Source organism: Cryptotermes secundus, unplaced genomic scaffold, assembly GCF_002891405.2.
Source record: "Cryptotermes secundus unplaced genomic scaffold, Csec_1.0 scaffold693, whole genome shotgun sequence".
In the NCBI taxonomy this organism is placed as follows: Eukaryota; Metazoa; Arthropoda; class Insecta; order Blattodea; family Kalotermitidae; genus Cryptotermes; species Cryptotermes secundus.
In genome coordinates, this window is record NW_019722434.1 from 1,320,202 (window position 1) to 1,334,100 (window position 13,899).

Sequence of the window (13,899 nt, forward strand, 5' to 3'; positions counted from 1 at the left end):
TGTAACTGCCGAGAAAGGAATTTGTATAAGTTAGCGTTGCAACGAACAATTCATACATCCTTCATTATTGTTTATTTCTGTCTCAGCGCAACAACTATCAAAATCTCATTCACATTTACTGCGTATAATCAGTATATGGAGCCTAATGGTACAGCAGTGCACTACATGTTTTGGCTCATAAAGCCATCATCATGCAGTATACACTAACAAATGCTCTCAAACTACTGAATTACATTTTATATGAAATCATATATTACAATATAACAACTATCACCAATGTATCTGACTTTCCACATAGTTAATACATTCAACATTTTATCTGAACTAATACCATTCTGATCACTATACTAAAATTGGAATAAAAGTTTTGCATTAAATACATCCATATAGAACCACAGGAAAAATTATAGTTCTGTATATTCCAATTCTTATGTTTTTTAGAGCAGATGAGAAAACAAAAGGTTCTGGACTGAATGATAGCAGCCATTTCCCGAGTTCAGTCTCTTCTCAATTTTCTCCTGAATCAGGATTTGATTTGTTATAGTCGTTCCCAAATATCCAATCTGTGTCACATTTTCAAAACATCTGTTACCTCTCTTTATGTCGTCATTTTCGTTGCATTTTGGTGATGAGACAGCAACATATACTTAGTTTTCTCTATGTTCACTTCTAGACCAACCTCTTTACTAGCATCAATTAAAGTTTGTGTGTTTTTCTTTATGGTATCTATATTATCACCCAGTAGATTCACATCATCAGCATAGACCAACAACTGATGTGTCACGTTTAATTGCAATCCCACCTGGTTTTTCTGGACCTTCCTAATAGCATATTCCAAAGCAAAGTTGAAAAGAAGTGTCAATAAAGCATCTCCTTGTTTTAGACCATTCTGTGTAGATGTTTCCTTGGTCTGATTTTATTTATTTTATTGGTTTACCCATCTTCTGCTTTTCTGTGTCTGGCTTCGTTGTTTGTCAGATTGCAACACACCAAATGAGTGATAAGTGAGTTAACTTATCCCAGATAAGTGATGATATCATAAGGCAGATGAGTAATCTAGGTGGGAATGCTGTTCTTTATTCCATTTGCACAGAATGGGAAAATCTTTTGTCTGTTATTGAAAGCGAGGAAGTTAGCATAGATAAATAAATAAGAGATACACATCTCAATGCTATTCGCTGGTAACATAGCCGCCGTTACGTCACAAATACATAAATCTATTCACTCAATTCCGATCTATTCGTTTCGCTCCCAAATTGGCCTTCTCGGGAGGATGGGGGCGGGCGGCGTATGAATGTGAATGAATGAGTTGGTTGCGGAAGTTGCATAGGTTGCAGGGGTCCCAGAGGAAGCAGCTGACTCCGACAGAATGAGAGAAATTCGTCTAACAGTTGCAAGTCAGTAGACGTGTAGCTTGGCTCCCAGCTGACCTCGAAGTAAACTCCGTATGCTAATTTCTTAATGTCGGTTTATTGTATTAATATTTTACATACTGCATTGGCTGCATACATGCACTTGTGAAATAGTTTGTGTGAGTTCAGTGTGACAGAATAATCGACATATGAGCTGTTCGATAAATCGTTTCTTTATTAAAAGGACCCTAGACGTAAAAAAGTATTTTGTTATTCATGTATTTGTATTAATTAATATCGGGAAATTGCTAAAATAATGCCTATTCACTAACATCTACAAAGTATCGCTCAGACTTCAGTGAAGTCCTACAAATGGAATGTTTATGAATTTTCACAGTGCAACGTGACGTTTGGCCAGGCTTTAGTGAGTATTTTGATTAATTAGAAATCATGAGTGAAGATGTAGTAAAACCTGTAATTATTTAGTGACTGACCCTGGTTGTGAGTCATGGGAAACTTAGGTGCTTATATTGTAAGCTTATTGGACGTCGTGTAATGTTACAGATAACACCCACATAGATATCAGCTAATCGCTAGTGACCCGCCCCGTAACCGAAGTACTACTAGCAGGATAAGAAGGAATCGAAAGAATGATTGCATCGGAGATTGGGTCTACAAACGACGGGCCAGTATCGGTGTTATGTGACGCACCAACAGGCACACCTCTTGTGGTGACGACAATGAATGAAAGGGCTCCGTTGATTTCTAAACGACGTCTATTTAGTAGCTTGTCAAGTGTCTTTGGTTTTACTTCGAGCAGAACTGTGAGCAGTGGTGGTTATGTTGAATTTGGAGCGAGTAATGTGGAGTCTGGAAGAACTTTGGGCACATTTGCAGGTGTGTTCAGTCCAGTGGCCCTCTCCATGTTTAGTGCATTATTATTTCTTAGAGTTGGTAAGCTATTCAACATTATTTTATTCCTAAGCTAACTGGTTTAGATTTGGGGTAAAAATTCAGATCACAGTATATGCCTTCCCCAGAGAGCATGCTGTGTACTCCATTCTGGAACCTTTTCTTTTTATAGGAACTGTTTACAGTGTCTACGGCCATTCCAAGCGATACTTGTAATACACATAGGAACAAACTCCTATTGCTAATGGTGCCCACAGCCCTGAGCAGTGGCATGCTTTCATGAACTGGCATTGTGATAATGCCCCTTACAATATGTATTCATTACTCAGCTTTTCAACCTGCCTAGTTCTGAAGATCCATTTCTGTCTCTGTATGCTTTGGATGTTGCATATGGAGACAGAGGAAATCCCATATTTACGCTCTGTTATTACATGCAGTACAAGTATCCTTTGATGGATGTGAATTTCACATAAATGCAACTTCGTGTTATTCTTTTTTAGTTATTGTATTTAGTGGAGACAGAAGAAGAATTAAATTATTTGTGTAAAACAAAAATAAGTCAGGAATCATAAACAACAAAGACACGCTGTATTGTAATTGTAGAAATTAAAAAAAAAAATAAAGGCAGTGATGCCCAAGGAATAGCAAACATTTTAAATTGTCATATTGGGAATGCAAGTTTCACATAAAGAAAGCAGTCTTCTGGGATTTGACACCGTGTATATGTGGTGTTAACCGACATTTCGGAGGAACGTATCACATCCATCGCTGTCTGCTTTTACCGGTTCTCACAGTCTCTTCGCTTGCAGATTTCTTATATTTTTCTTCTACCCTGAAGATGGAGGTGATACGTTCCTCCAAAACGTCGGTTAACACCACATATACACGGTGCCAAATCCCAGAAGACTGCTTTCTTCATAGTCACCGCCGTGAAAGCCTCAAATCTTACAAAGTTTCACATAAGTTGGGGGATACCCATATAAACCCAAACTGTGTGTCTCCCACCTTGTGAAGCTGGCTGTTGCTACACGAACATGCGACTTTTAGTGCTTCTACATGCACACATGACTGGTCACTGCCTGGGTCACAGTAACCTCTGTGCAAGCAGCTCACTTGGTGTTGCAGTGGGCTACAGGCTGGACAACCAGGGTTCTTATGTCTTTGTGGCATGGTGCTGAATTAATTAAGTACAGTTACAACTTTACCTTTATCGTACCTCACCTCACCTCTCAGGGCATGCGGTAGTGTAGTTGGTTGAGGCACTATGCTACAAGCCAGAAGGTCATGGGTTCACTTCCTAATGAGGTCACTGGATTTTTCAATTGACCTAATCCTTCCAGCTGCACTGTGGGCATAGGGTCGACACAGCCTCTAACAGAAATGAATACCAGAAATCTTCGTGGGAATAAAAGGTGGCTGGTGCCTAAGGCTGGCAGCCTCACTGCTATCTGTAAGCCTATTGTCTAGCAAATGTGGGAGCGTCGACATCTCACAATCCAATGGGCTTCCACAACCTGATACATTTTACCCTTACCTTTACACACTTCACCTCTCTCCTTATACTGGTGATAAATATTCCTGTAGAGGAAGGTAACGTCGGAGCTAGCACTAGGTGATACTGGCTGATTATTGCTGGAGACAAATTGAAATTGTATAAGTTTCTGTACAAAGAGAAAACGATTGTGAGACAGAATACAATGAAGGAACTGTTGAGACACAGATAATAAAAGAGTTCTTGAAATAGAGTGGAAATTGTGACTGACTGGTTTGTTAATATTAAAGAATTACTTTCTCTACTACTATAAACAAGAGATGACATACAGGAAAGATTTATACATAAACAAGAAGTAGTACTCCTATCTTCAGGATACAATTTCTTTCCCCATCAGTATCACAGGATTTAATGGCCAGATTTTTCAAGAAGGAATAACACTCAAAATCAAAATAACTGACTAAAGTTACTTATATAAGTTTAATGTAAAAAATATAGTGGGACTGAGGGTTCAGGTACTACCGCAAACTAAACCATAATCACTTTTTTCTGTATTGTTTGTAGTCCAGTATTCACCAGTCATTCTACCATTTGATGCTGTATAGTCTGAATTGCTGACAGTGTCATTGAATAAGCCATAGATAAATGAACGGGTAGTATTGATTCTGATTTAGTGACATTATTTGTTTCAGGTTTCATAGTTGGCAATGCAGGTCTATGGGTCACATTGTTTCAGTTTGTAATAGCGTATGGCATCTTGCTCTTCACTGTGGCATCAGTGTGCGCCGTCGCGACTAACGGAGCAGTTGAAGGCGGTGGAGCATACTGTATCCTTGATGTTGCTCATCCTGTGATTTCTTCATCTCAGTTCCATGAAATTCTCTTCTTTATCACTCAGCATTTCTTTGTATATGTGTTGATGGATGAAAAATCTCAAGTCTTGTCTTTGTTCCAACAGTCTTTTGTTTTTTGATTTCTTGCCCAGCTTTTACCTCTGCTCTTGTGTCTTTCAGTACCTGACTGAACCATCTTGTACTGGGTTGTCCCAATTTTTTTATTCTAATGCCTTGTTCTATCCATTACATTTTTGTGATGAAACCATTGTTATGATTTCTCTTTTAAATCTATTAACAAATTTTATTCCTACCCTCTCTACGAATTCCATTTCTAAGTTTATCCCTCCTTGTTTTTCTCTCACTACTTGTAAAAATTTCATATCTGTTGGCTGGAGACAATATTTATCTTCCTGCCTGCCTACATAAGCTGATTAAAGACATGTTGAGTGTATGAGTGACTGTATATTGGGTGTGGATCAGAGAGTGGATTTATTCACCACTTCAACACACAACTCATGACTACACTTAATTATGGCACCATTGCTAATCTCCACACTTTACAAACCATTGCAGCACTCACTAAGTCTTTTCAGTCTGCTGTGTCTTCACCAGTTGTTGCCTCCTGATGGCTTCTAACAGTAGAGATTCTTCAGCTTCTGTGCTCACTTCGTTGCCTGCTGGCTCATGACTGCACTAAGTCTTCTCTTCACAGACTTCCTTGCAACTAACTACAGCTCAGCTGGTGTCCTCATTATCTAACCCCTTGGCATGTATTGCACAGAAAACACCGTTTCCAACAGTTCCTATATTGTGCATGGACTAGTCAGGTGAACGTGTGTGTTTTGTGGTCACTACCTAGTAATGGGTCTACATGCTACAATATCAAGCAGTTGACATGAGTGGATGACAAAAATTTCAGTTGCATAGAGAGACAACAGCTTGCTGCAACTTAAATAGCACTTTATTTGTGGGGTGCTATGATACTGCACACTCTAGAATTCTGCAGCTAAATGTAAAAGTTTGAAGTCACTTTTAAAGCTGCGTAAAGGCAGCATCCGTCACTCTGTGCAGCAAGCAGTTATATGTAATTGTGAATGCCAGATGAGAATTGAACAGGAAAATTTGACAGTTCCTGTCTCTAGCTACAGTTTCAACAGATGACCTTTCCATTGACACCCACTGTTAGATGCTACAGCCCTTGGGGGGACACTTTGAAATTACAGTTTCACTCAGTATGTATGCTATGAACTTGTAAAGTCCTGGGAAGACAGCTTGATATAACAACAACAACAACATCAGAAGTTGAGACAGTAATACTGACTGATAACACCGTATTATTGATTGAAACACTGCCATTTATTGCAGCCATCTTCTGGTTCCATTCATAACTAAGATTGGTCTTACATTTGTTTTCTGTGTAAGTGTCTACTTACATGTCTTTACTGACAAAATGTTAAGAGAAATGTCACTTTCTGGCCAGTATAGATTGTCTCTTATATTTACTTAACCTGACAACTTCAGTCATGATCAGTCGAACACTTGGCCCAGAGTTTGGTGGATCAATTGGAACTCTGTTCTTCCTTGCAAATGTTGTAAGCAGTGCCCTCTATATTACCGGCTGTGCCGAAGGAATAGTCGAGAACTTTGGTCCTTCTGGTAAGTGAAAATATTTTTTCTTCAGGGTTCTTTTTTCTGGAAATCTGAATGCCCACTGCTTACAGACATTGCACGTGGAAGGTAAACACGCCTCTTGTGGGCAATGGAAACTTGAGAGCAGTCTGCATTACCAGCTCAAGCAGTAATACTTCTGGCTTGTGTTCAGGAGGTCCCAAACCTGGGACACTGGTACTTCGACAAGTTTTTTTTTCCCTGGTTTTCATCAGTCCCACCAGTGTTAGTACCTCAAATTAGAACATAACCATTTCCTTCCACATCCTTTCCAATGCATTGTTCGCTGTTATCCAGTTGTTTGATACTATGTAGACTGAGTTACTAACAGCACTGCTTAGTAAACTACAAACTGCAGGTCACAGAGTGCATTTAGATTTCTTAGCATGTTCTCAAGTTTACTGTGGTGTATGTTTAGTCGTGAGATTGTGGTCGTCTGGCATGTGACCACTGTGGTCTGGTTGCTAGGTGCCAGCATTTTGAAGGAAACGTCTGCCTCCATCGTCTGTCCTGAAGTTTTTCCAAAACACTGATACCTACAGTGTCACATCCCAGAAAAGTGCAATGTTAGTATTCATTGTTGTGAGAACCTCAGATTTTATGTGCATGAGGAGTTCTGATGCTGTGTTCTGTTTGCAGGTTATCTGATAGGAGAAGGCAATGTGGGGTTGCCTGACAGTCGGTGGTGGCGATTTCTATACTGCTCTCTCCTCAATGTCATTAGTTTGGTGGTGTGTTTGATTGGTGCTGGCATGTTTGCCAAAACGAGTGTTGCAGTGTTGGGCATCGTTTGCATCTCCCTGCTCTCTGTTATCGTCAGTTTCAGCATCCAGTCTCCTAAAAAGGTAAATGCAATGTGATGTCATTCTTTTTGGTATAACATTGAAAATATATATCATCTGTCATTAAAGGTAGCAGACACGTAGACACGTGTGGTGGTTCTGGGACAGGACACAGGGAATACAGAGAAATTGTGGCCTGACTTTTGTTTGCTCAACAGCTGGACCCTCTCGTACTGGCACAGTCAACAGTGCTGGAAAGTTTCAAAACAGGGAAATAGATTGCCTCAAGCAGCATGATAACCTCAAAATTTGTCACTTATTGCAAAGATCAGCATCAAATGATGTTTATTGTTTATGGTTAAAAAACAGTGTCTTGATCCATCTGATTTAACCCTTTAAAGCCTCAAGGTCATCTAAGTGATATTTAAGAATTCAGTTGCTGTGTCACGGAAAATATACCACACCCTTTCATGACATCTTGGTTCTCGTGATCGGCACAGAACAAGACGATTGTATTGCAGGAAGTTGCTGAAGGCAGCTGCCACCAGATTGAACATGTGGATCCTGTCCTAGAATTTTATGAAGGTTCTGACTATGAACTTGGCCCAGGGGATTGTTCTGGGTAAATTTGTTGATGCTATCAGGCACTGAGGTAGGCATCCCATGGACACACCAGCTGATGGATCCTGTCTGAGCTGCTGGTGGAACCACTTCACTTCTGCAGGCTCGACACCATCTGACCTGAATGTGTGGCAAAACCCATGGAAGTCACACAGCGATAGGTCCAGGCTGTAAGGGGGACAGCCCAGGCGATATGGGGATGTCTTTTGCAGGATGATGACACACCTCATGAATGAGCCTGGATGCTTTTTCGTGAGGGTCATACAAAGATCTCGGAGGGTTCCGCAGATTGCTGTGCCAGTGACGGTGATGTTGGGGTCCAGGTGACAGCATGTTGTTCCTGTTTGGATGGACTCTTCACCTGGAATGCCGCCATTTAACCCTGTCACACTGTTCTCAGTTGCTATAAGACATGCTCAAGGTTGACTGTGATGTGTTATGCACACTGCCATGTGATTGTCTGCAGCTGTACTTGTCTCATGGCTACAAATGCCATGAACAGGTTTCATATTTGCAACCCTCATATATTCTTTTGTTGCTCTGTATGCACAGAGGTGTACGGCTTATGAGAATTAATGTTAAGAACCTTGTATATCCTTTCAGATAGCGATTCCAGAAGCAAACCATCTGATTCGCAATGGATCAGAGATGGTGTACCGCATGTACACTGGCTTCCGCCTGGAGACACTTGAGGAGAACTGGCACCAGCAGTATGGGAAGGACTACTCATCTGATGGCAAAGATGTTGACTTTGCGACGGTGTTTGGAGTTCTGTTCAGTGGAGTCACAGGAATCATGGCAGGAGCCAACATGTCAGGTGACTGGTTGCTTCTTACCTTCATTGTGGCCTGTTTCAGTAACATGTCTGACAAAGTGTTTAGTATATCACAAGTGAATGTGTTTCATTATTTGACTTCTAGGGCCTACTATAGAACAAATTGCTAGGTGCACTGTGGGTGTCTGGGGGTAAACCCAGTTGCAGGGAGAGACCCACAATACTGTGTTCATATGTTCTCAAACAAAACAGAGATTGAAGAGGGCTGTACCCTGAGATGTGAAGCTGTGTATTCTATTAGATGTTCACAGGCATTTCATTGGAATGTAGTGTCATGTGACGCAGTGACTATAGATAGGGTTTGTCTTGGTAATCAGATTTATTGGACACTCATACACTCGTAACTACAAATAACTATGACAGTCTCACTGAGTTACACACTCCAAAAATCACTGTAACTGCAGCACATATAAAGTATTCTCAGTCTTCCCTAGGCGTTGCTTGGTAGCAGCTTCCAACCTGTCCGAAACACAAGGTGCCAGATCTGGGCGGCTGCATGATCCAAGGCAGTTGTGGCCACACTGGCTGTCTAATCTCCTGCTGCCATTCTGAAATGTTAGTCATTCCCTTTTTATGAACAGATTAAGTACAAGAACGCACATACTTTAATTACCTGTGCTGTCCAGTCTGCATCTGTTCGCACCTCCCAGACTACTGAAAATTATATTTGGCTCTGCCGCTCACTGAGTTTGGTCAACCCTGGTCTGTGATGTATATGGCTGTGGTGACATTTTTATATATTTAAAGCCATATACCAGACAAAATTCAAAGGGAGAATTTGTGCATATATGAGCATGATTGTGAGATGTGAGTATCAAGGCTGTGTGATGTAGCAGATAGGTACCAGTGTTTAGGAGGAACCTTCTGCCTTGTGCAACATGGTGTCATATCCCAGGTGACTTCATGCATGCATAGCCACATGTAAATTAATTTTCTGATAATTTGGATACTATTTTTTGTAACAGAATTTTGTATATGCAAAAATTGTTATTTTTATGCCAGTAGTTTGCCTATGCTGGTGTGTGTGTGTGTGTTGGATTGTCTCAGTACTGAGATGGACATGTGTCTCTATTCTTCTGTGTCATGTTGTCCTGTCAAGATGGTAGGAGTCTTGCTTTGGGCCAGTTCTATGTCCAAGAGGGCCTACAAAATGACCAATGAGTCACTGTTTTGGCATCAGATCTGAATCATAGCAGGCCAGAGGCCTGATCCATATCTAACCAATCGACTGACCCACTGACTGACCGACCAACTGACCGATTACATGCAGCAGAGTCAAAGCTGCTCAGTTTCAATGGAGTCTGGAGGCTTATTTCCATGTTTCCCTTTTCTAAGCCAGATGAAACCATTTCACATCCTCCCATTCAGCTTATTTCAAATCTATTTTAATGTTATCCTCCATATGATCGTAAATTTCTTCCAGCTCTCCTGCGAAAACATGCATGTTTCTTCTCTCCCGTGCATGCTTCATACCCCTCCCATGACACCTTTGTTTATTTCGATCATCCTAGCAATACTCGACAGTGTACAGACTGTGAAGTTCCTGATACAGTTTGTTCAATCTCCTGTTACTTCCTCCTGAAACCATTATGTCTGACCTAGAAGAATGGTCTGTGTGTTTGTTGCAGGGGAACTTCGTGACCCTTCTCGTAATATCCCTCGCGGAACGCTGTCAGCTGTCGCATTCACATTTGTCTGCTACGTGATTGTGTCATTCTTGACAGCGGCCACCAGCTCTCGAGAACTTCTGCAGAACGACTTCATTTTCATGATGCCCGTTAATGTCTGGCCACCATTTGTTGCTGTGGGCATCCTCACAGCTACCTTCTCAGCTAGCCTCAGCAACCTGATCGGATCTAGTAGAGTTCTGGAGGCCCTTGCCAAAGATGATGTGTTCGGTAAGATAAAATTGTCAATTGCCAATGCTAATTTTAGTATAATGGATTGATTACCAATAAAATCTTCATGTTGTGATTATGAAGGGCACTGTTGTCTGGGATATGGTGCTGTGTAGTCTCATACTTACAAATGTGTTGAAGGAACCTACTGCCCTTATCCTCAGGGCAGAAAAGTAAACCTTATAGGAAAATAAGGGTGCAGTCGCAGCAGAAGAAGAAAGGACATGCTCTGTTCCTCGCGACATTTCTTTCTCACCTGTTTTCCTCCCAAAAGTGTTCTCCTATACTCTTTTGGGCAATGCCATCTCCCATTAGCTCCCATGCAGTCCTGTTTTTTTTGTCATTTTCCCATACCTGTACTCTTGGTGCAGCTTTTCTGCTCTCAGGATGGAAGTAGCCCATTTCTCTGAAATAATTGTATATTTTTACTGGACTGTGCTCTTGTATCACAGAGGAGTAACCTTAAATATTCTGTATCTCTGTTCTGGGAGTGCAGTGATATGGTACGGCAACTGAAAAGGCTTTGTTTAATGAGGTAAATGCTGGGAAACTTGGTTGAAGCATTTGGGAGGTGCCTGGTTCATTCCTTGGCTAGGATGCTCATTATCCTGATGTGAGTTTTCCCGTGATTTTCCTTACTCCCTCCAGGATAACACAGGATGTTACCTTAAAGTAGGCTATGACCACAGCTTTGCATATCCTTTCCAGTTCATCATTCACAATTATCCAACTGTCAAAACTGTACAGCCCAAGTTGCCGACAGCAAAATGAGTACACCAAATTAAGTAAATAGATGCACGATGGAACTGACATTCTGTGGTTCTTAAATTAAAATATTCCCTCATTTGAGTTATAAGTTCTGTTGCTCCCAGCTCATTGTTTAAGTTTTAAGTTTGCATGGTAGTGTAGTTAGTTGAGGCACTATGCTACAAGCTGGAAGGACATGGGTTCGATTCTTAATGAGGTCATTGGATTTTTCAGCTGACCTAATCCTTCCATCCACACTATGATCCTGCGGTTGACTCATCCTCTAACAGAAATGAGTACCAGGAATTTTCCTGGGGTTAAAGGGTGGATGACCGGCACGTAAGGCTAACAATCTCACAACCTTATGGAAACCCACGGCCTGTTGCAGGGTTAGCTTTACCTTTTACCTTAATGTTTGAAGTTTTGCATAGCTAAGGGTCCCAATCCAGCTTCCACGTGAGACATGAGTGGGGATGCTGTGGTGGATGGAACAGTGTAGAAGTATGCAGTCTGCAACACGTGCTGGTTTAATTGCATGTAGCGGCGGTAATGTGCAGAACATAGCCACACTGGTTCCCATCCACCTGTTGCAAATTCAGTACATCAGTAAAAGAAATGAAAACCAAATTGTGGCAGCAGGTAAAAAAAATTGACTTGTAAGCTGGAAATCAGAAATCAAATATTGAATGTTCACTGAATAATTTTGACTCAGTGGTTGGGATGCGTTTGCCAAAGAACGGCCAGATGCAGTGTGCATATTTCAGCTTGCTCAAAAGTAAATATGTATGTAGTTGATGAAGATCAGGTCCCCACTGTGGTTCACAACTGACTACAGTGCAACCTGTATTAAATGTTCCTCTGAGTAAGGTGTTCCCCTATTTAATAATATATTTCAGTGACTTCAAGCAAGTCTCAGGGTCAGTTTACCTGTGTGTAAGATTTGTTCAGATCCACTGGTCCCCAGAGAACCCTAAGTGGGGGTTTCACGTGTACTTGATGTCATTGCAGGCTCAGTTCTGCAGTTTATAGTGAAGGGAACGTGGCGAGGGAACCCAGTTGCTGCAGTGCTCACCTCATGGATGCTGGTGGAGCTTATCATGTTAATAGGCTCACTTAACACCATTGCCCAGATTAACTCAGTTCTGTTCCTGCTCTCGTATCTTGCGACAAACCTGGCTTGCCTTAGCCTGGAGCTGGCATCTGCCCCAAACTTCAGGTGTGTGACCATTGTTTCACATTTATCTCTTTACATCTTCCTTTTTCTTAATTTTTTGCCTTTTTTTCACCCTTTTCCTCCAGCTCCTCCTGCTGTTATTTCTCTTCCTCTTCTGTCGTTCTTTCTCCTCATTTTTTGACCTGTATTCCCTCTTGTTTCTCATCCTCTTCCTCCTTCCTGTGTTATCCAAACCCTCTTCCTCTTCTTTCCATTTTTTTTTGCCTTTTCCTCATAACCACCGGTTTTGCCTTATTTGTTCTCTTCTCTCTCCTTGGTTATTTCTCTCTGCCTCCTCTTCTCTCTCTTGTTCTCCACCATTCAAACCATCTGTTCATTATCTGATCATGAATACAGTGAAACCTTGTAGGAAACACCTAAAGTGAGTATAAAATTGAGAAAAGTGTAAATTCAGGGAAATGAGAATTAGGCAATATAAAGAAATGCAAAGGTTGGATAAAAAGTAGTGGCAACACTGCTGTAACATGAAAGATGTGCGTCAGGTGGCACTAGCGCCATCTGTAGCTGATAGCAGAAGTTCAGTTGAAGTAGTGCAGTGAGTGGCTCTGGTTGTGTTTCATTGTGTTGCATTGTGCATCGTCTTGAAGTGCAGGAGCCCAGTTCAAGCGCACTAACAACGTGTTTACGAAACAAGAACAACGCTCCTGGATAAAAACTGAAGTTGCACAAGGTCATAGTGCACAAAACTGTTATCAGGAACTGCGAGAAGCACGTGGTGATGCTGCTTTGCCATATCGCACAGTGGCATGATGGGTGAAATTGTTCTGTGAAAGGAGGAATGCCATTCAGGACGACCCCCTGTTGACAACCACACAATTCAGCTTCTTCTTTGCTGGATGTCGATCGTCGATGGGCTGGGTAGGAGTTAGCTACTGAGGTAGGCACATGTCACAAGACTGTGCTCCACGTTCTGCACGATATTCTTGGATACTGCAAAATTGCAGCGCGTTGGGTACCCCATACAATGTCCGAGGTGCAACAATGGCAACGGTATGCAGTTGCACAGGACTTTTTGGGCCGATACCAGAGGGAAGGTGACGACTTCCTTGGAAGGATCGTCACTCTGGATGAAGGTCTCACTCATACAAACGACACTTAAAGCAACAATGAAATAAGTGGAAGCATCCTGGCTCTCCTTGTCCAAAGAAAGTGCACCCCACACAGAGCAATGTGAAGGTGATGTTCATTGTGGCATATGGCATTGACGGAGTGATACTGCACCACACTGTACCTCAGCGACAGAGAGTAAATGCTGCCTGCTACTGCAATTTCCTGCGTAATCATCTTCATCCAGGACTCAGGAGAGAGCGACGACACTTGTTGGCAACGAACCCCATCATCCATACTCACCCGATATGAGTCCATGCAATTAAGATATCTTTGCCAAAATGAAAGAACCACTGTGAGGGACACGTTGCAACACAAGAGAGGAGATTATTCATGTTATAGGGCAGTCACTGCTGGACATCAACAGAAGTGGACGTGCTGATGGTGTACGACACCTTCCACAAATTTGGCAGAA

General features: G+C 41.7%; 1 protein-coding gene across 1 annotated transcript in view; it reads left to right on the top strand.

Annotated features, from left to right (window-relative positions):
- Positions 1-908: 908 nt before the first annotated feature.
- Positions 909-13,899, top strand: part of LOC111861474 (solute carrier family 12 member 9) — a 29,449-nt gene continuing 16,458 nt past the window's right edge. The window contains exons 1-8 of the mRNA XM_023846091.2: positions 909-1,776; positions 1,917-2,306; positions 4,449-4,583; positions 6,114-6,248; positions 6,900-7,105; positions 8,267-8,480; positions 10,127-10,396; positions 12,152-12,359. Coding sequence (XP_023701859.1) covers positions 2,003-2,306; positions 4,449-4,583; positions 6,114-6,248; positions 6,900-7,105; positions 8,267-8,480; positions 10,127-10,396; positions 12,152-12,359 — 1,472 coding nt within the window. The 5' untranslated portion in view covers positions 909-1,776; positions 1,917-2,002. The remainder of the gene's footprint in view (positions 1,777-1,916; positions 2,307-4,448; positions 4,584-6,113; positions 6,249-6,899; positions 7,106-8,266; positions 8,481-10,126; positions 10,397-12,151; positions 12,360-13,899) is intronic.